Source organism: Nannospalax galili, unplaced genomic scaffold, assembly GCF_000622305.1.
Source record: "Nannospalax galili isolate Female #2095 unplaced genomic scaffold, S.galili_v1.0 scaffold633, whole genome shotgun sequence".
Lineage (NCBI taxonomy): Eukaryota > Metazoa > Chordata > Mammalia > Rodentia > Spalacidae > Nannospalax > Nannospalax galili.
Genome location: NW_008336075.1, coordinates 1,456,773 through 1,479,357, shown reverse-complemented (window position 1 = coordinate 1,479,357; position 22,585 = coordinate 1,456,773). Strand labels below are relative to the sequence as shown.

Genomic DNA, 22,585 nt, shown 5'->3' with positions numbered 1-22,585 from the left:
CCAGCACTATGATTACAAGAAAATACCACCACAACAGATTTTTTTTTTTTTTCACATGGGTTCTAAAGATCCAAATTCACATACTCATGCTGGTACAGCAAGCTGTTTACTGACTGAGACATTTCCCCAACCTCCCAGTGCAAGCCATCTACTAACTGAGCCATTTCCACAACCCTTCAGTGCAAGCCGTTTACTGACTGAGTCATTTCCACAACTCATCAGTGCTAATTTCTTCCAAATTTTACTCTCTGCTAAGTGGTATAGTTTTCACCTTAATTCTAAAAGGACAGCTTAAAAAGAAGGAAAAGCATTGATTTATTCTATTCTTTTTAAGCTTTCCTATCTAAAGGTACTAGGCAATTTCTTATTTGCATAATTAACAAGAACAAAGCCAAAGCCATTAACCAGCAAAACCTTTCAAAAGAGGAACAAAGAAAAAACAAGCAATAACTTTACAGATTCATTTTAACACAACTTAAAAGGCACTAAAGAACAAAGCTGATTAAAACCCATCGGCAGGTGGCACAAGGAAATCCTTGGAATGATTTCTCTTATTTTAATTTTTTTTTATGTATATGAGTGTATTGCCTGCATGTATGTAAGTGAACCCATATCGTGCAATGCCCACAGAGGTCAGAACATGGTATTGGATCCCCTGTAACTGGAGTTATGGATGATTAGTAGCCACCATGCAGGTGCTGGGATTTGAACGTGGGTCCTCTGGAAGAGCAGCCAGTATTCTTAACTGCTAAGCCATCTCTTTGGCCCCTGGAATGATTTTAAAGAGGGGTTTGTCATGTACATTTTCAAGTTAGTTACTAAGATACCAGGTGTTTTTTAAATGGGAAAGTGATATTTAAATTCACATTAACACTACAGTGGGTTTGCAGAGTCCTCTGGCCACAGCCCTCTTTGTAAACTACCTGTTTCTGCAAGCACATTTAGCAAAGATATAAAATCCGGTGGTGTTTGGAAGCAGGCCATGAGTTTTGTAATTGGTATTTCAGCTGTTCACATATGCTCCTGAGATGAAAGACTTTCTATTATGCTCCTTCTGATCCCAGCCTAGGCACAACCAACCCAACTCACTTTTCAAAAGAGTGGTCTTAGCATAGGATCCCTAGATTATCTACATTTTATCTCTATTTTTCCTTGAATTTATGTTTTGCAGGACAAATGATACTGGCTTTCTTTCTTTCAAAGACCATTTGCCTGTCACTCAGATAGTTATCACAGATACCAACAGATCAAACTCAGAAGCTGCCTGGAGAATTGGTCCTTTGCGTTGCTATGGAGACCGTGAGTACTGTCTCTCCATTTTCTTTCTCTCCATTCTCTGTCTCTCTCTGTCTCTCTCTGTCTCTCTGTCTCTCTGTCTGTCTGTCTCTCTCTCTCTCCTTCCCTCCCTCCCTCCTACATGAGCAAAAGATGTTTCATTCTCATCCTTTTTACCTTTGCTGTCCTCCTAGTCTTGAAAATTACCCATAAGCCCAATTGCTTTCCATATGCCATTGAAAACAATGAGTGATGCTCACTGGTCCTCTGCTTTGCAGGTCACTACTGGAATGCTGTCTCTTTTGCCACCGAAGCTTCTTATCTCCATTTTCCTACCTTCCATGGAGAATTCAGTGCCGACATCTCCTTCTTTTTTAAAACTACTGCTTTATCTGGAGTTTTCCTAGAAAATCTTGGCATTAAAGACTTCATCCGACTTGAAATAAGCTGTAAGTGTAATTGATTTATGTAATTAATGTCAGCAGTCAACAGAACAAAGCTTTGCTTTATCTTGCCACCAACCACCAGTGCACATATTTAGTGTTCAGTGAATATTATTGAGTAGCAGAATATCTCCCAATAACGCCATGGTCAAGTTCCTGCTAATGTGTTAGGATTTACTATGTTCTGTCAGCACTTGTCAGTTTACCTTTCAATATAAGCACATTCCAAAAGTTGCTGTACATACCCACATCAGGTTCAACCATCTGAGGCGAGTCCTTCTAACTTGTGACTTTAAGCTTCCACGTCATGTAACTGCACTTGCACTGGAAATCAAGACTGATTATCATTCTGCATTCTCTTCACATTTGGGATCTTCTTTATCTGTGTTTTAAAAGTCATTTCTGAGGGGCTGAGGAGAAAGCTCAGTTGGTGAAGTGTTTGCCACACAGAGTACAAGGGCTGGAGTTCAGATCCCTAGCACCCATATACAAAAGCCAGGTGTTCCTATACTGGGAAGGCAGAGACAGGAGGATACCTGGGACTCACTGGCCAGCCAGTCTAGCCAAATAGGTGAGTTCCAGTTTCAGTGAGAGACCCTGTGTGTCTCAAAAAATAAGGTGGTTGAGTGATTGAGCAAGACACTGAACATTGACCTCAGGCCTTCACATGCACTCACACAACACATGAACAGGTACACATAAACACAGACATACATACAGTACTTCTTGACTTATTTCCCACTACTTGGAGAGTGAGAATTCATCTGGAGAATTCTACCTCTTCCTCATGAAAGTTTATCTATAGACTTAGATGCAACATTTACATCTTTTTGTAACTGTCCCATATCCTATCTATGGGATCTATTCACTAATGGTCACTAAAGGGAGTGAAATGACAGTTCAAATGGGAAAAGCTTATCCTGCTGAACACTTTGCATGTGCGCATGCTAACAGAAACGTGTGGTGATTTGAATGAGAAATGCCTCCCCCCATTTACTCAAGAATTTGAATACCTTGTTTCCAGTGGATAGCACGATTTGAGGGAAACCTTTGACATGTAGGAGGTTTAGCCTTGTTGGAGGAAGCATGCCACTGGCGGCAGGCTTAGGGACTTCATAGCCTTGCCCTTTTCCAGTTCCTTCTCTGTGTTTCTGTTTGTACTGGAGATGTGGGATCTCAGGTTTCTGCTCCTGCCTGCTGACCCCTGCCACCATGCTTAACCTGCTATCATCGTCTCTCCCTCTGGAACTGTAAGCACAAATGAACTCTTCCTTCTATAAGCTGTCTTGGTCTTGGTGTTTTGTCACAGCAACAGAAAAAGAGCGCCTGCAACCCCCTGGAAGTAATAAAAAAGAAAACCAAATGCAGTAGCTAATTTATTTTTTATGAAAATGGGAAAAATAGTAATATACTAGTCTTTTTCAATAATAATAACTTCAAAATTTTAGTTCTCAACTCTGTATTTCTGAAAATGTGCCAATGACTTAAAACAGATTTTCCATACATGATCACATTCAAGAAAGTGTAAAAATATATTTACCCACCTATCTTGTTTTATATTTAGAAGAGAATACATTTTTCATTTTAAATAAGAAGGGCTGTTGTTTTATTTGCTATGAACTCACAGATATGCTAAAGCTTTGTAAACATTTTTAAAGACAATGACATAATTGGTAAAATAATAAAAATCCATTTTTATAATAAGCTAAAATTATAACATTGAACAAATCTTATATTTTTTTCAAGGTCAATACTAGTGACTTCAAAATATCACTGTAACCAAAATATTCCACCAAAATTTCTTTTTTCAGTATCTATATATTTAATTGATTTTTGTGCATTTCATATAATACATTTTAATCATATTTAGACCCTCTCTCCTATCTGCACCCCCATAACCAGTCCACCATATTTAATGCACTCTATAGTATATGTTAAGTCCTATCTAGTCAAATTTGTGCCTCCAGATGTCCCTCGGTATGAGTTCATCCCATCTAGGCCTGTTCAGCCTATCTAGCGTCACTCCCTTAAAGAAGAGCAATTCTTTCTCACCTAGCAACGATCATGCAGAATTATCAGAGATTTCTCTTCTGTTACATAAAAACTGAACAAACTTAACAAGGATTGAAGTTTCTTGAGTGCTTTTGATTTGTTTCATATATAATACATGATATATTACATATAATATACATAAATTTGGTAGAGGTGTGTTATATCATTAATGTAGTTTAGAATGATTTGTGAGTGATGATTATAAAACAAAAATACAAAGAAAAGCACAAGGATCAGTAGATAACTCAATCAGTAAAGTGTTTGCTGTGCAAACATGATGACTTGAGTTCTATCCCCAGAATTCATGTGAAAAATAAACCCCAGGTGTAATGAAGGTTCAGGCTTCTAATCCCAGCAATGGGGAGATGGAGACAGGTAGATCCCTGTGGCTCACTGGCCAATCAATTTACCCAGTGAAACAAAATTTCTCAAAAAACAAGGTGGTATAGGTGTCCCATTTAGATACCTAGAACCTCCCAAGGCTAAGGGATTACTGAAAAAGAAAGAGGGGGAGGAAAGAGTGTAAGAGCCAGAGGTGGTAGATGATTATAAGGATTCAGTGTTTTCTGGACAAAACAGGGCAGCTACACATATGAATCCACATTGCATATGATAGCAAGTATAATATCTATGCAAGCTCAAGCCAGATAAAAACCCAGCATGGAGGGGGAGCTTGGTTAGAAATCCCAACCCTAGCTGAGTCCTATTTGCAACTGATAGTTGCTGGGAGAGGGAAACTCATTTTTCTTTAAGGATGTGATGCTGGTTAGGTTGACTAGTCTCCAGGGGTGGAACCATACCCAAAGCATTTGAGGAACACAGATTGCAGTTGATAGGCATTAAGAAGTAACAATAGAGGACATGAAATAAAGGGAGGTAGGGAGACGTGGGTAGATCTGAGAGAAGATGAGTGAAGGGGTCGGAATATGATCAACATACATTGCATGAAAATTTTTAAAAATCAATAAAAATAGTATTTAAAAGAGGATTGGAGGCAGCGTATTTTTTTTAAGAATGTCATTTCTTGGGTCAATGAGATGATCTGGTGGTAAAGGCACTTGCTGCCAAGTCTGACCATCTGAATTTGATTCCCAAAACACACATGGCAGAAGGAAAAAACTGACTCCTAGTGCATACACATGTACACAGAAATAAAGCCAAATAAGTGAATAAATAGAAATAAAATTCAAAACATTTTAAATTGCTGTTACTTTTGGGTTCTTTGCACTGAGTGATCCCTATTATTCTTATAAAGAAAGAGAATTGTACCCCATTTGCTCTTACTATACTCATGACCATCGGAACCTGAGCATGTCCCTTTGCACTCCATCTGTCCTTGTCTAAAAGGATGTTTTTCAACAGTTTGAGTCAGATGATTGACCACATCACACTGATGTAACTGCGTGAAATGCCCTTGAAACCATAAGCAAATGTCTTCGCAATAGGTATTGGAAATTTGAGAGTCCCCCCCACCCCCGAAGGAGACAAAGGCATCTGCAGGAGGGGATAGTGGAGGGATCTGTGAGTTTCCTGCATACAAGGAAGCAGCTAAGTGTTACTTTTGCAGTTGCAGCATTATACACACAGGGAGAGAAAACATCTCCAGGGCTACTTTCCCTTCCTTTTATTCCAAGGATATCAGCTGCTAATGGGAGGAAGCTCTTGTGGTTTTGGTTAGAAATAAAATCCCTCATACCTTGTGGTTTTGGTGAGAAATAAAATCCCTTATACCTAATATGGCCAGGCTCTGAAAATGTGGAGTTGAATACCAACTATTCTATAATATGTATATAAGAGCCTCAATGTAAACTTAATAAAACATCAGATCCTGCAGTCTTTTGATTCATTAAACTTGCAGCAAATGTCATGATATATTATCAGAAGATAATGAGCAATGATTGATTCCAGATAAATATCTAATTTGTTTGTACTTTGTAGTACTGCACTGTGCATTTTGGGTTACCCCCAAAAATGTTTGTCATGCAAGTTGATATTAAATTTATAAACACACACACACAAAAAAAAAACAAAAACAAAAACAAAAACAAAAACGAAAACAAAAACCAGTGATGCAATTGTTTGGTGTGTATGTCATCACTGTAGAGGTGTATCACTTTATAAAGCACGAAGATTTTGCCTTTAAAAATTTTGAAAGTACACGGCTTTAATCTGAGGCTGTAGTTCACTAGAGTGATAGCTAAGCATACACAAAATCCTGAGTTCGACAATGAAAATCAGAAAACTACAAAGCCTGAGACTTACTAAATATATTAATATTATTATTTTGTTATTTTTACTCTATTAAGAAGGGGTAAAACTCAGATGGGACAGAAAAATCCTTTATTATTAACAGCTGTAATCACATGATGCATTTTAGGCAGATGGAATTTTAGCTAAAATGTCCATAACAAGAAAGCCTTGCAGACCGGCTCCTTGGAAAGGAATTATCCTTTTACAGATACAGTGGTTGGGAATACAGTTCATCCTATCCTTAAGGAGTATTCCTCTATAGCTATCTGAACAACAACTTCCAAAGTGATATATCTAAAATGTTGAACAGGGAAAAGCAGGTTCCCATGAAATTTCCAACCTACTTCCTTCCGTATCCCTTCCAAATAAGGGAATCGAACTTTGTTGCCTCGAGATTGTTCTGCAGTCTATGAAAAAGAGGACATGCCACCGTATCCTTTGTGTGTTTGTGTATGTGTGTGTGTGTGTATGCGTGTGCATGCAAGTGTGTGTGTGTGCATGTGCATGTGAGTGTGTGTGTGTGTGTGTGCAAGACAAAGGACAACCTCAGGAGCCTCAGGAACCATCTTCAGGAATGCTGTTCACCTCTTTTGAGATGTAGTCTCTCATTGTCCTGGAGCTCACCAATTAGGCTAGGCTAGCTGTGCCAGTGAGATCCAGGGATCCAGTTCCCTTCATCTCCCCATTACAAGTGTGTAGCACCATACCTGGATATTTTATGTGGATTCTAGGGAACAAACTCAAGTCCTCATGCTTGTAGTGCAAGCATTTTGTTAACTGAGCCATTGGACCATGAAATCTCACTACACTTTTGAAACAGCCTAGGTTATAGACTCTAATGTGAATGCTAACTTTTCTTTCCCCAAGTAGCACTTTACACATTTCTTCACATATTCAGTATTTATTTATGCAGCACAGGGCTGATGACACTCATATGCCAGTGGGGTGTGTTTGGCTGCAATTAGCACAAAACTCATTTTTTAAAAAAAATATTTTATTTATTATTTTTATTTTGTATGTATGAGTGTTATGCCTGTATGTAGGTAAGCGCACCCATGCTGTGCAAAGCCTGCAGAGGACAGAATACGCTGTCAGATCCCCTGGAACTGGAGTTATAGACAGTTGTTAGCTGCAAGGTGGGTGCTGGGATTCAAACCCAGATATTCTGCAAGAAGAGCCAGTGTTCTTAACCACTGAGACGTTTCTCCAGCCCCAAAAAACTCATTTTAATTGGCACACACAAGGACAAAAATTCATTGATTTTGGTCACATGATTAAGTGTAGTGGACACGGGGCTGGCTTTCCTTCTGGTTAAATATAACAGTAGAATTATCTGTGGCTAGATTATTTTCTCTTTTTTCTCCAAATTCTGAACATCCACACCAGTCTAAGGCTAGCTGTCCCCAAAGTGAAATTCTTCTTCCACTGCTATTAAATCATTTTTCTGATATGCAATTCATCTGATCAACTATATATTGATGACTGTGGCCAGGAAAGAACAACACACATGGTTTATACCAATGACATCCTTATGCCTGAGATGGATGGGGATCCTTCTAAGCCCTAAGAGAAGGTGAAAAGCAGTAGCTCCCTACTCAAACTTGGGATATTGTTAGAAAGTGGTTGATGGTGAGGAATCAAGCATATCATAATATGATTGTTCTGAGGCACCTGGGTTGAAATGTAATTTATATAAAATTCCTAAGCCAGAGAGATTCCACAATGGGTGAAGATGCTTGATATCAAGTTTGATGACCTAAGTTTGATTGCCAGAGTCAAAATGGTGGAAGGAAAGAACTGACTCTTACAAGATGTTTCCAGACCTCCGCACATGTGCTATGACATGTACACTGTGTCCACATTATGCCCACCACACACACCATAAATAAATGTAAATATTCCTGACTATTCATCCCTGTGTGGACATATGAACATTATTACCTTGGAAGCATTTGTAATCCTAGTCTTATTTGGAACCTAATATAGAGGATTTATTACAATCCTATTCACTAAGTGATTAAGATTAAACCTGTTCATTTTTTATTCTAATGAACCAGTTGCTCTCTGCCAGGGGTTCGAACCAGCGACCCCCGGGGAGGTGATGATTGGGGATGAGTAAGCATGCCGTTCTTCAGCCCACACCGCCCCCAATACTCGGGGACGCTCAGATGCAATGGGGAGTCTAGTCAAGCAGGGACTCATTTATTGCAGGTGTTACAAAGCTTATAAAGTCACCTGGAAATCCCCCCTACCCCCTGAGGGTGTATCCTAAGGATGGTCACACACTGATCATGCACTCCTCAGCAGTGCGGAAGTATTCTTCAGACTTTCAAAGCAAGCCAGGCCACACCCCCAGTAACTTCCTTTCGGACTTATGCAAGGTGGGGCCTTTAGGTCTCCACATATCCCCCTTTTTATTATTTTAAGGCTGGACTGACTTTATTTCACGGGTTACCCACCTCATAGATGGCTCCCTGAGGAGAGATGGCTATCTCCTTCCTCTAATCTTATGCATTTTTGCCTGTCTTAGCAAAGCCTTGCCTGTCATTGGACCATTCACCTGGCCATGTGCATGTCCTGTCTTAGGACTGTTTGTCATGGGACATCTTACCCGTCCTTGGTTAAAAATGCATCATGACTAAGGGCAGCCACGTGGGTAATGCCAGCTCGTGAGAGTCTTAGTCTCTGCCTAACTAGGTTAGCCAAGCGTGGACAACTGGAGGGGGTCCTGGGGGAGTCAGTAATCATGAGGAGGTGGGCTGTGGCAGCTCCCCGGGTCCTCTGTCACCAAATTATCTGGTAAATACACTTAAAGATAAGCATTATCAAGAGAAACAAGCAAGTCATGGCATAAGACAAGTTGAAATACTTCTGAGATCATGTACCTTTTAGCCAATCAGCCAGTTGTCTGAAAGGCAAAGAGTCTTACTGGCAATGAAGCCAAGGAACAGGGTCTTTCATCTCAGATGGAAATAAATAAAGAGAGGAATTTTGTCTCATGAACTATTGTCCATGAACCGTCATGCTAGTCAGTTGGATCCTGGCCTACCCACTTAAAGTTTTTCGCAGGCACCCATATGGGGTTTGAATCTCCTGTAGGGTAGACATACCCAAAGCCTCAACCCATGGTTAGCAATAGATCTGTTCTTTTCCATTGCCCCATAATGGGGTCCTTCCATCTTATCCGTACCTCATGTCCCTGCTCCTGTCATCCCCAATGCTTCTGAAACTGGGATTCCAACTGATTTTTTGAAAATTAAGAACATTAATAGTGAATAAGACTATACCCAACTGCTGGTGGGGGCTCATTCCCCCTTTTTGTTTTTGTAATTGAATTTTTATGTTTTGATGGTTGCGTTCTATAATGGCTTAACCTTGGGGATTGTAGGGAATTCCTGTATTGTGTTGAATTCCCCAAAGTGAAAAGAAATCTTGTAAATTTTTATTCACAAAACATGGTCCATTATCAGTTTTGATTCATTGGGGAAATCCCAAAGTAGCAAAGCACTGGAGAAAATGAGACTGAGCAGGTTTAGACTTCTCTCCTGTATGAGTGGTAGCCAAACAGTGTGAGACTGTGTTGATGGACACAAAAATATACTTAACCTTTCCAAAAGGTGCATAGTGTGTGACATCTTTCTGCCACAAGGAATTGGGCTTGAGTTCCCTGGGGTTTACCCCTGGCTGTTGCAGAGGTGGTACCTCTCTTGTCTGCCTCTTCATTGCCTTAGGATAAAAGCCCAGGCAATCCTTAGTGCCCCCTTAGATGCTGTAAGAAGATAGGGGCTTCTCTCTCTTTAAGGAGCCTATGAGTCTGAATACTGTCAGAAAACAATGGCCATGAGTTCCTTGAATTGAGCTGGTTCCTTGAATTGGTTTCTCCACATCTGTCCCAGTCAGTGAAAACATTGTAGGCTTTACTAAGGGCTCCCTCGGCCTGGGATTTGGAGAGTGCTGCTGCCCACATGGCTGTAGCACTCGGGGGTGGGATGGTTCCCTGGCCATCCTCCAAACGGAAGGGGTGGGCCCCATCCCCGAGCCACCTTCCCCTAGGCCTTTTCAGCCTTCCCAGAGCCAGTTGCAGCACACAGCCAAAGGTCTTGTTTTTTTGTTGTTGTTGTTTTGTTTGTTTTAAATGTGCCTGGCTTTTGCTCAGGCCCCTGACCGGCTCACTCCTTAGTTCAAGGCAGGTGGGGTGGGCGGCTTTCGCCACCAACCCTGTGTGCTCCGCTCCACCCCACCCTTCTGCCTGGCAGGCTCTGAAGCTGGCCAGGGCACGCCCGAGGTACCGTTTGTTACTTTGGGAGCTTTTGGTTTTACTTCTGTTGTATTTTTTCCTTTTTCCTCAAACCCTTCCCATGATTTGCATGTATCCCCAGTAAAAACATTAGCCCCAAGTAGCCAGGGAGCCAAATGAATTGCCTCTGCCCAAACCTTTTGAGCTATGGGATTTGAAAAATCCAATCCCTTCCTTTTAAGCATATCTCTCAGCACTTTAAGTGCCAGGTCTTCAAACTTAAAAGTTGCGTTACCCATTTTTAGCATCTTGCTTACCCCAAACTTCCTCTGATTGGCCCCAATCCTTTTCCCTTCTTTCTTTCTTCTTTCTTTTCTTCTTTTCACCTTCCTTTGAGCCTCACATTGGGTGCCAGTTGCAAGGGGTTTGAACCAGAAACTCCTGAGGAGGTATGATTGGGGATGAGTAAGCACGCCATTCACCAGCCCACACCGCCCCTAATTCCCGGGGACACTCAGACGCAATGGGGAGTCTAGTCAAGCAGGGACTCATTTATTGCAGGTGTTACACCCCGAGGGTGTATATTAAGGATGGTCACACACTGATCATCAGCAGTGCCAAAGTATTCTTCAGACTTTCAAAGCAAGCCAGGCCGCGCCCCCAGTAACTTCCTTTCAGACATATGCAAGGTGAGGCCTTTAGGTCCCCACAGCTGTCTAGTAATATTAACTCAAATGAGCTCTGTAACCCATCTCAGTGTGATTTAAATAGAAACGGAACCATAATTTTTCTGTTTTTCAATGGAAAAAATCGTATGTAAGTATGTATATCTGTACAGGTGTATATACACACAAATGTATACAAAAATATTAAAAATACTACTAATCATTAAATTTCACTGAACTAATGAACCATTACTCTGGTTAGGCACTATACTAAATTCTTTTGATTATTTCATTTTGTATTAGAACAACCCTATCTCTGGTCATCAGTATACTATTGTGATTACTGCTACTTCAGAAATCTTCCAAAGTGCAGGTGAGGAAGAGGAGCTACTTTTCAAGTTACTGTAACAGGATACCTGACAGGAGAAAGGAGGGAAGGAAGGAAGGAAGGAAGGGAGGGAGGGAGGGAGGGAGGAAGGAAGGAAGGAAGGAAGGAAGGAAGGAAGGAAGGAAGGAAGGAAGGAAGGAAGGAAGGAAGGAAGGAAGGAAGGAAGGAAAGAAGGAAAAAGAAAGGAAAAAGAGAAGGAAGGGTTTGTATTTCATTCACAGTTTTCTACCATGGCAGGAAGTCATGCTGGCAGGAACTTGAAGCACTGATGACTTTGTATCTGTAGTAAGGAAACAAAGAGAGATGAAAGCTGGTGCTCAGCCCACTTTCTCCTCTCCCAGGAAAAAATGGATACCATCCATATTTACTGTAAGTCTTCCCACTTCAATTAACCTAATCTAGAAACTCCACCATTGATATGCCTAGAGGTTTGTCTCCATGGTGATTCTAGATCCTTCCAAGGTGACAGTCAGTATTACCCCTCATAATGGCCTGGAGGGTGTACAGCCATCTCTGAAGACATGGACACAGAACACACTATATTTTTACTCATTCCAGCATTTCCTTTCTTTATTATGAAAGATTGAGGAATCATGAATGTGAGGTGTCAAGAGAAAATAGAATGATTTCCCTCCAGATCTTAGGCATAGGAATTTCAGGAATTTCCTGCAATGTGCAAAAGGTGTCTGTGAAATTTAAGAACCACAGCTGCTATTGCCTTCTCAAGGGACCATGCCACCAAAGACCCTCAACAACTTTCACTAATATCATATTTCTCATTTGAAAAATGTGTACATGGAAGGTCAGAGAGGATAACTGGCTGCATTAAAGACTTACAATCACATTAAATGGGCCCTTTATCTAAAAAATAAATCTAGTCATCTTCCTCCCCTGCTCACTGGGCAATGAGATGACAGTAGAGTAATATTCTCATGCCTGACCTGGGGTGGGAGTTGAGGACGTGTGGGTGAGGTGAGGCTCCATCTTCATGAGGCTCCGGTTGTGCACTAAGGGATTCTCTAACAGGCCCAGCAATCCATTCTTCTTGTTGAGACAAGGACAATCCTTGCAAGCCTCCCTGCGCTGCTTCTACTCTCCTCACATCACTCAGTAGGCATTCCAACAAGATATCTACAGGAGATTCCATTGGCAATATTCTCAAAGGAGAGCTGGGAGGTCACCTTGTTCCATTTATCTATGAATTGCTTGTGACTAGAATACAAGGCTTGTGTCGATGAAAGCCAGTTAGCCTTACCTTGAACATTAAAAGAACAGATCATGAGGAAATGCTTCCAGGAGACACTTGATGGTGGAGAAACTAGAGAGAAAGTTCATAATAGAGCTAACACTATGACAGGGTCCCAGCTTCCCATCCAGGGCCATGAGAATACACACAACTATGACTCTAGTTGTGAGAACTAGCTTTCAACTGCCTCTGGGCCCTTCCCAAAGTCTTGAGCCTAGCCCATGTTGGATGATGAAATCATTCACTCATATTTTTTATTGTTTTAAAGATTTATTTTCATGTGTATGAATATGGGGGAGGGGTATATGAACATGTATGCAGGTGCCTGTGTGGGCCAAAAAAGGGTATCAGATCCCCTGCAATTGGAGGTACAGGTGCTTATGAGTCACCTGATATTAATCTAGGAACTGAATCTGGTACACTGTAAGAACAGCAAGTGCTCTTAACCACTGAGCTATCTCTCCAGCCTTATCTTCACATTTTTAGCTATGGAAATATTAGGAATGTTATCACATGCATTGATTAGCTATCATCCAAAGGCCCCTGGTCTTCTCAGAACATGGGTCTCCCCTCCGCAGGAACAGAACTGCTTAGCTAACATCATGTTTATAGTAAAAACAGATGAAATCAAGATAGACCAAAGAAACCCAGAGCTTCAGCAGAGACCAAAAGGCATGAATGCTCCATGTCCCTGCTACCTGAAGTCAACAATCAGGAGCAACTGAGGGGGGAGAACTTGGAGCCTGTATGTTGGTTGATATTGTTAACGATAATTCCAGTGTGCCAGGGACTTCAAAGACGCTTTCTCTACATTGAGGGGAACTTATAACCCTTTCTAATTCATTCTGAATGTGTTTGTGCCTTAACACATTGATGACACCTTTATCCTTTTTCTCTGTTTTAATTACAGCTCCTTCAGAGATCATGTTCGCCATTGATGTTGGGAATGGCCCTGTAGAGCTTGTAGTCCAGGCTCCTACTGCTCTGAATGACAACCAATGGCATTATGTCCGGGCAGAGAGGAACCTTAAGGAGACCTCACTCCAGGTGGACAACCTTCCAAAGAGTACCAGGGAGACCTCGGAAGAAGGCCACTTCCGACTGCAGCTGAACAGCCAGTTGTTTGTAGGTAAGAGACACCATAGAAACTTTTTGTGCTAAACTCAAGACAATTTTGTGACCTCATCTAAGGAAAGTTCTTATTACTTTAGAACTAGGAAACAAAACATGTCATTATTTTTAATCATAAATTTAATTGTGTATAAATTGATTTGTTTTTATGAGCCATAGCAATTAAGGTTTATACTACCCCTTAGCAAATTTAAGGGTGGTCTCAGATTCTTTTGGTACCCTTTCTCTTGTATATATTATCTTTAGAAATCTCTGGAAGATTTTTGCTTTAAATTATTGTAACAAAAATATATATAGTAGATCTTAGACTCCAAATCTATCAGCCTTCCTAATGATCCCTAATTCCTGATAACTATTGTTAACAATGTGATCAAATATCTGAGCTAAACTGAAGGAATTTCAGTCCTTGTAGTAAAATTGGGAGTGATAATACTATTTTTAAAATAATCTTTGATGTAACCCAGGCTGGTCAAATTTGCAATGCAGTTGAAAATGACCTATAACTTCTCATCCTCCTGCCTCCACCTCCCAGTGGTAGGATTACAGGCATGCATCACCGTGCCTGATGTATACAGTGCTGGGGATCAAACCCAAGGTTTTGTGCATTCTAGGCAAACACTTTGAGAACTGAGCCCTGGTACTCTTAATTTTAAAACTCAAGGTTTAGACTAAAGAGACGGCTCAGCAATTAAGAGCACTGGCTGCTCTTGCAGAGGACCCAGGTTCAATTCTCAGCACCCACGTGTAGCCTACAAACTTTCTGTAACTCCTGGCCGGGTGTGGTGGCACACGCCTTTAATCCCAGCACTTGGGAGGCAGAGGCAGGAGGATTTCTGTGAGTTCAAGGCCAGCCTGGTCTACATAGTGAGTTCCAGGACAGTTGGGGCTATAGGGAGAGCCTGTTTCAAAAAGACCAAAAAAAAAAAAAAAAACCCAAAACTTTCTGTAACTCCAGTTCTAGGGGATCCAATGCCTTTTTCTGACCTCCATGGGTGTTGTACATCATAGGTGTACCTACCTGCATTCAAACAATATACTCATACACATAAAATAAAAAATAATAAAATATAAAAAATAAATAAAATAAAACTGAAGATTGCTTTGGTACTCTGTGAAACCACACCATTGAGGTGGCTGCCTTACTCATGAACAGAAAATTAGGTTGGTCCCTGGGAAGATATCTCTAGTTGGTTATTCCTTCAGTGAGACTCAGCATTAGCTGTCAACATGTTCCTCTGAATAGGTGGCCACTGCTAATGGTGGGGACTGGAAAGATTCAGAAGTCTTTGGGTTCCTCCCTCCCTCTATCCCAACTTTTTTCTCTATACTCCTTCATTAATAATCGTAGTATCTAATTCCATTTAAGTGTTTTTGCCTTATGGTGGAAAAGGAAAGATGAAGTAAGGAAAGTCATTACTTTTCAAGGAACTCACAGTCGTGTGTGTGTGTGTGTGTGTGTGTGTGTGTGTGTTTGTGTATGAGACAGAGACAAAGAGAGAGACGCAGATGCAGATAATGAAAGAGAGAGTGATGGTACTTTAACCATATCAGCCTAGTATTTTGAAAATAGTATTTTGAAAAATGAGTTACGTAGTAGGTAATGCCAAGCTTTAAAATCAAAGTAGAGCTTTAATGTTTCAGACATCATAACACTGTAAAAGCTAAGAATGTGTTTCTATGTAAAATTTGAGGTTCAGATGCTTAGAACAGGGTTGTAAATAAATGACAGAATTTGCTGCTATACCTTTCTAACTTTCTTTCTCTATGGTTGTTTTTTAATTAATGTACTTTCTAAATATCCATACTCTATACCTTTACCACTAGTAATGCAATTCTATCTCCATTCAATGGGCATTTCTTATTCTCTTCCTTTAAATTGGATCTTGTATAACTTTTAAATCTGAGAGCATTATCACTAAAAACATACCTAAAGGAAAAAAGTTCAGTCATGATAGAATGTGAGAATGTCATCTTTTCTCATTTCCAAATTAGCAATACATATATCTTCATCAGTCATATTTTCTGTAGCCAACAGAATAAAAGATACAAGTGACTTAAAATAAGTTTATGATTACAGGTCCTTTGCTTAACTAATAAATCATATAAGTAATAAGATTTACCAAGAAAACATTTACTACTTCATGTAGGTTTTTGGTTCTATTTAAATACCGTGTTTTCATTCTTGGCGGAAATTTGCTACTCATCAGGATGAGTATCTTTTTTTTGGTAAAATCATTTCAAGTATTTTGCAGTTTTCATAAATTATACTCCACACATGAATGTCTAATTTATCTTTAGGCAGTATTTATGAATCTTTCTGACTGTAGGGTAATCTAAAGTTTGAAGGTTCTTTTTAACATTTTCATGTAAATTTCATGTAGCTATTTAGCTATCATATGGACAAAAGATGAGATCAAATTGTGCAAGTTGAAAACTGGGTTTGTGAGTTTTTATTACCAGGCCTTTTAGGTTTATCACAAGTACAATGAATGTACATGCATCAGGAAAGGCTGGAGACAGCTTGTTTGATCTGCAGCTACAGCCAGGTCAGCTGTGGTAAGAGCCTCTGCTCTGTCATGGGTCTCTCCAGGAAGACCATCTGGGATGCTGCTGTGCTCTACTGAGTCTATCTTAATGCACTTGATAAAAAGAAAGAGACACAAGCTGTTGGAGGAGATCATTTTAGTCTGTTGGTTTACATTTCACTGTTGAGCATACAGTGACTAGCACACTTGGAAATGTCTGCTGGCCAAAACTAAGTCCCAACATTCCCATTTTGCGTCATACAACTGTGGAATGGATGAAAGAATGAGTGAATGAAAAAAGATTTGCATAGACAGTTCCTTGTTTCCTGGTTAGGGGCTGTGATAAATTATCCCAGGAGAAGCAACTTAGGAGAAAAGGGGTTTATTCATATTATAATTCCAGGTTATAACCTACCATTGGGGTAAGTAGAGGCAGGAATTTGAAGCAGCTACTTGTACCTACAGTCAAGAGCAAAGAGAGAATGGATGCAAGCATGCTTACTCTCAGCTCACTTTCTCCTCTTTTATATAGTCCATGACCCAAGTCTGGGGAATAGTGCCACAGACATTTAGGATGGGTCTTCCCACTTCAATTAATGTAATCAAGACAATTCCCCAGACGTGCCACAGACCAACCTGACCAAGACAATCCTTCACTGAGACTTTCTTCCTAAGTGATTCTGGATTTTGTCAAGTTGACAATTAAAACTAACAATCACACTTAAAATGGCCCTCAGAAATTTCAAGACACTACATCATGCTTATGTTTATTAGGCAGAGAGGTATCGTCATTGGAGTGTTCATTTTCACTGGAACAGACTGAGTGTGGCATTGCTTAAATACCAATTTTTGTGTGTCTGTTTGGATACTGTGGCCACCAGAGGATCTTTCAGTCAAAGTAGAGCATCATTCAGCATTGTATCACTAGTTGTGAGTACTTCCTGTATACCAGACATAGGCTGCATCTTCTATAAAGGGATAATGCACCCCTCAGCACTGCCCTTGTCATTTGAATGTGACAGGTTGAGGTGCTGTTAGAGTCCCAGAATCAATACTGTAACTCCACACTGCATTGTGACCATGATAATTAGGGACATTGGCAACCAGGATATGTCACTGGGTGTATTTGCTTAGCAGAGTACCAGAAATTTCATAGTATATAGCTTTTAAAATGTAATCTGCACCAGAAGGGAAATCTCACCACAGGGACTGTTGACAGTGTCATTATTTCTCATTTGCTATTCTGTATGTGTGTGTGTGTGTGTGTGTGTGTATGTGTGTGTGTGTGTGTGTGATGCATGTGAGAGTATGCATGTACACATGTATGGGGGTAGATGTATGTAGAGTTCAGAGAGGTGACTGTCAAGTTTCTTCCATGACAACTCTCTACCTTGTTTACCAAGGTGGATATCTTGCTAAACCCAGAGCTCACTGACTTGGTTAGTCAAGCTGGGCATCTAGCCCTGGGAATCCCTTCTCTCTGTCTCCAAACTGCTGGGATTACAGGAAGTTGCCATACCCTTCCCGCTTTCATGTGGGTGCCAGGGATCTGGACTCTGGTCCTCATGCTTGTGTAGCAACCTCTTAACCACTGAGTCATTTCCCCAGCCTAGCTTTGATATTTCTTACTTATGTGTTTATCAGTAAAAGGATGGGGCAAGACAAATCTAAGAAACTATGAGCCATTACTGAAAGTAAAATGAACAGATCAGAGTAGGGATACCAGATGGGACCTTGGCAGAAAAGTAACTACATATGTATCCTATTGTCTTCAACCACAGAAGGGAAATGTAATCTAATATCTGAGCTTCAGAGATTTAAAGATCTTCTCCCTGTTTGCCTGTTTTATGAATGACAATCACATTTTCCCTTGTGCCTGTGTGCACAGCACAGCAAGGGAAATGTCTCATTGTTTCCAAATTGGGTGTGGCGCTTTTCCAAATACACTGCCATTATACAACAGAAAACCTGTGAAGATGTGAGTCTTGTGAGTCTCGCTTTCTGACATTATACCTTTATTTTTCTTTCTTTCATGCTCTGACTCTCCCCCTCCTCCAGCTCAAATGCTTTATTTGTGTCCAAATGAAGAGCAATTGCTCCAAATTTAAATTTTCCAGGGAAAACCCATACCAACTTGATAAATAATAAAATTTAGAGATTCCCACAAAGCTGCTTCTCTTTCTAGGTTGGTAAAGGATAATTACTCCTGCTTTTAGAAGAAGTCTGTCTTACCTCCCGAGGTCAATGGAGAAGCCAGTGGACTTGGCATAACACTCATTTTATGGTCAGATTGTTCATAAAGTTGCAATGTGTGTGACCATGCAGAAGAGCTGCCAGTCTCTCCACAGAACAGTGACTTAGGAGCACCTCACATCATGAGCATGGCTGTCATGGTACAGGCCAATAGTGTATTTCATTTGAGAAAATTAAATACATTTCAGAGCCCAGAGGGAAATCTATAGTCATTTCATATTTAAAAATGATTTGAAAAAAATAACCTTTTTATCATATTATTACATAAATCTATGGAGTGTGATGTTTCACGAGCCAATAGTGAGGTGAAAAGATAAGAAATATTTTCTTTAAAGATTTTATGAGTTTCTAATTATATCTAATTTGTTAACAAACTTAATTTTTACAAAGTTAAACATTGCATCAGGGGCTCTAGTGATAGCTCAATCAATAAAGTGTTTGCCACATAAGCAGGGGATCTGAATTTAATACACAGAAACCGTGCAAAAGTAAGTCAGGTGTGATGGTGAACCCTTGAACTTCAGTGTCATAGGGTTTTGCATCCTCATGGGTCTAGGAGCAAGTCTGTCATAAAATGACAGCACTTTAAAGTTCTTTGGAGGTGGGTGAGATGGCTCAATGGGTAAAGGTGCATGACACCAAGACTTATGACCTGAGCTCTGTCTCCAAGACCCTCATGGTAGAAGGAAAGAACAGAAAGTACAGATTCTTAGAAGTTGTCCTATGACCTCCACATGCTCTGCATGGTATGTGCATGCACTTATACACACACACACACACACACACACACACACACACACACACACACACACACACACACACACACAAAACAATCAATGTAATTTTAAAAATACAATTTCCTCAGTTAAAAAAAACTGATAAACAGCTGCCTGTTCCCTCATTAGCTCTTCTTCCCTAACACCAATGAGCCACAGAATCAGATTCTTCCATCTTTAAAGTGCTGTGGGAATACACTGGTCTTGTTTTCATATTCAGGAAAGTGAATTATTAAATCATCTTTTCAGCAAAATATATTTCCTCCTCAAGAAGTTGTGTTTAAGCCAACCTAAAAGCCCATTTTGGAGTTTTCAGCTCCCCGCTCTTCCAGAAACATCCTAGGAGGCTTGTCCACAGTCCCTCTGTCTTTCTGCACTCATGTCATCGCATGCATCCTCCAATGCACTGGCACTTGCCAATAGGAGCAGAATGAAGAATCTTCTTGAAGTTTGACTTGATTTTTGGTTTCCTCCTGGAGAAACATATCAGGAATCATATATTATTTTTTTTCAAAGTGAGTATGGGGGCCTTGTTATTCCATTCAACACAGGACCCAAGTTTAAGAGTTGTACCACAAACTCAGTGTTAGAAATAATACTTTGTGGGCTATAGAGACAGATCAGAAATTAAAGTACTTGTCTTACAAGCATGAAGACAGGAATTTAATGCCCATAACCTATGTTAAAAAAATAAAAAATAAAAATCAAGACATGCTGGTGTCTATTTGTAGTCCTAGCACTGGGGAAGCAGAGACAGGTGATTCCCTGTGGATCCTTAGCCAGCTTTCCTAAGCAAATCAGATAAGGCCAGTTAGAGACCTTGTCTCATTAAAAAATAAAAAAAGCACAGGTAGATAATGCTTGAGGAAGGACACACAAAGTTGAACTCCAGCCCCTGGACACATGCACATAATCACAAATATGCACATACATACAGAAAGAGGAAGAAATAATACCTAGATTCTTTTGACACTTCCAATTGCATATTCTTATGATTCAATGAGAAAATTAAAATTTCGTGATTTGTTTGGATTCAAACTATAAAAAATTCTCAATCCAGAGAACAATATTCCATGCACATTCAAAGACCAAGAGGTGGGAAGGACATTGTGCTTTTCTAAAAGCCAGGAAGCTGTTGAGGTTTTAGAGTCCAGCCACATTTTCTGTCCACTCTCTATTTCCTGACTGGATTCAAGATGATCAATCACCAGACCTTCCAGGACAGATAGAAAAATTGCCTCAAACTGTAAGCCACAACAAACCCTCTCTTAAATATCTTTCTGTCAGGTATTTAATCAGAGCAATGAAAAAAGTAACTAATAGAGAGGCCTCATCTACCATGTGTGCTGTGGCTTAGCAGCCTGAGATAGACCTTGATATGATTGGCTGAGGGACTTAACCTAGAAGGGGCTGATGGCCTGAAGACTGGTAGTATTATTGGTGGACTGTTTTCTCCTTTGGGGGGGATGGAGATGCTCGAACCCTTGACCAACAATTCTTTCTCAGTACCATGTCTAATGATCAACTGTATCAGCCCAAGGAGAAATCATATCTGAAGAGCTACTGACACTGTAATGGTCTTACTGGGTCTGTACTTCGCATCTTCCTGCTCCCCGCCCATTCCTTCCTCCCGTTATCTCTCTTGAAGGAATGCTTCTTGGGGCCTCCATTTCCTTAACTCCAGCTCAGAGCCTGCTTATAGACTTATTGGAGGGCCTAGCCAGGGGTAAATTCAGAGATATATTTGATGTAACACACACACACACACACACACACACACACACACGTTATTTTACATTTTGAAATTTTTGACAACTTCATACATGTATATTATACAATATGTTGTGATCATATTCACTTTTGATACCATCTTTTATTTCCTTTTCACACTTGCTGCTGACCCCTCCTTCTTCCCAATTAGGCCTTCTATAATTCATATATATATATATATTTGTGTTTATGTGTGTGTGTAGATCTTGTACTGATACAGAAAAACATTTTTTAAATAAAAGTCATTTAGTGAAGTGAAATTTATTCTTCATTCCTTCCAAAGATTATACAGAAAATAATCTTTGATCTGTCTCACTTTATTAGATCCTATTTTTTGTAAGCTAATGGGTTTTTTGGAGTGCATTTGCGTTATTTTGCTTTACATTTTCTTGACAGTACATCCCTCAAATTGAATGGTCCTACCTTCAATCTTAATGTACCCGGAAGATTCTTCTTCAATAACTATGCAGATGTTTAATGGTTCAGATTCACTATTTCCTCTTAGTTGAGCATATCCCAGCACAGCCTTCCCCTACCTGTGTGAGTATAAACATCATGCCCTATTGTAATGACCTGACCATCAGCTTTCTTCCTCTAATGGTTTCCTGTGGGTAGAGGCAGTGTCTAGTGCATCTTTACATCCTCTGGGCCTGGTTCATGCTCAGTGATATATTGATAGTCAACAAATATCTGAGTTAATGATTGATAATGAATGCTGAGTTTCAAGTGCTGGCTATTCTACCTGTGGTTTTAGGGTTTTAAGCAAGTCACCTTCTCCGAGGCTCAGATAATTCATCTGAGCTTAATAATCATCAGTACCTACAAGTCAGGTTCAAACATTGAATGCAATGTTGGGCACTTCTCTCTTGTATGTGGGGGCTCTTATTAAAGATTATTTGTTAAAAGAGCAATACAAAACTATATCCATGAGCAATGATTTATTCCCCACCTTGCTGCAACAAGGCACTCCTCACTGGGAAACTGATATCATAGCTCCAGGTGAAGAATCTTCCTACACTGAATTTTATCTGTTATTCCTAGTTAGCCAAAGTGTCTGCACATGACAGAGTATCTTAAAAAAGGTAGGAGCTGGAGAGATGGCTCAGCAGTTAAGAGCACTGACTGCTCTTGCAGAAGACTGGGTTCCTTTCTCAGCACCCACATGGTGGCTATGAACCATCCTTAACTCCAGTTCCAAGGGAATCCGAAGCCCTCTTCTGACCTCCTCAGCACTGCATGACATGGGTGTATTCACATACATGCAGGAAATACACTCATACACATTGTCCTGGTTTGTTTCTTTGTTGCTGTGACAAAACACTCTGACCACTACCAACTTGGGGAGGAAAGGGTTTATTCAGCTCACATCTCCCAGGTAACAGTTCATTAGGGAGCCCAAGGTAGGAACTCAGGGCAGGAACCTGGAAGCAGGAGCTGGAGCACAGGCCATGGAGGAACACTGCTTACTGGCTTGCTCCCTTGGCCCCTGCTCAGCCTGTTTTCTTATGCAACACGGGCCCACCTGCCCAGGGGTAGCACCACCCACAGTGGGCTGGGCCCTCCCACATCACTCA

The 22,585-nt window shown here is 40.4% G+C and overlaps 1 protein-coding gene across 1 annotated transcript in view; it reads left to right on the top strand.

The window, feature by feature from the left end:
- Positions 1-22,585, top strand: part of LOC103732319 (contactin-associated protein-like 5) — a 431,937-nt gene that overhangs the window by 244,565 nt on the left and 164,787 nt on the right. The window contains exons 5-7 of the mRNA XM_008830875.2: positions 1,172-1,299; positions 1,554-1,724; positions 13,467-13,685. Of these exons, the coding sequence (XP_008829097.1) occupies positions 1,172-1,299; positions 1,554-1,724; positions 13,467-13,685 (518 nt within the window). The remainder of the gene's footprint in view (positions 1-1,171; positions 1,300-1,553; positions 1,725-13,466; positions 13,686-22,585) is intronic.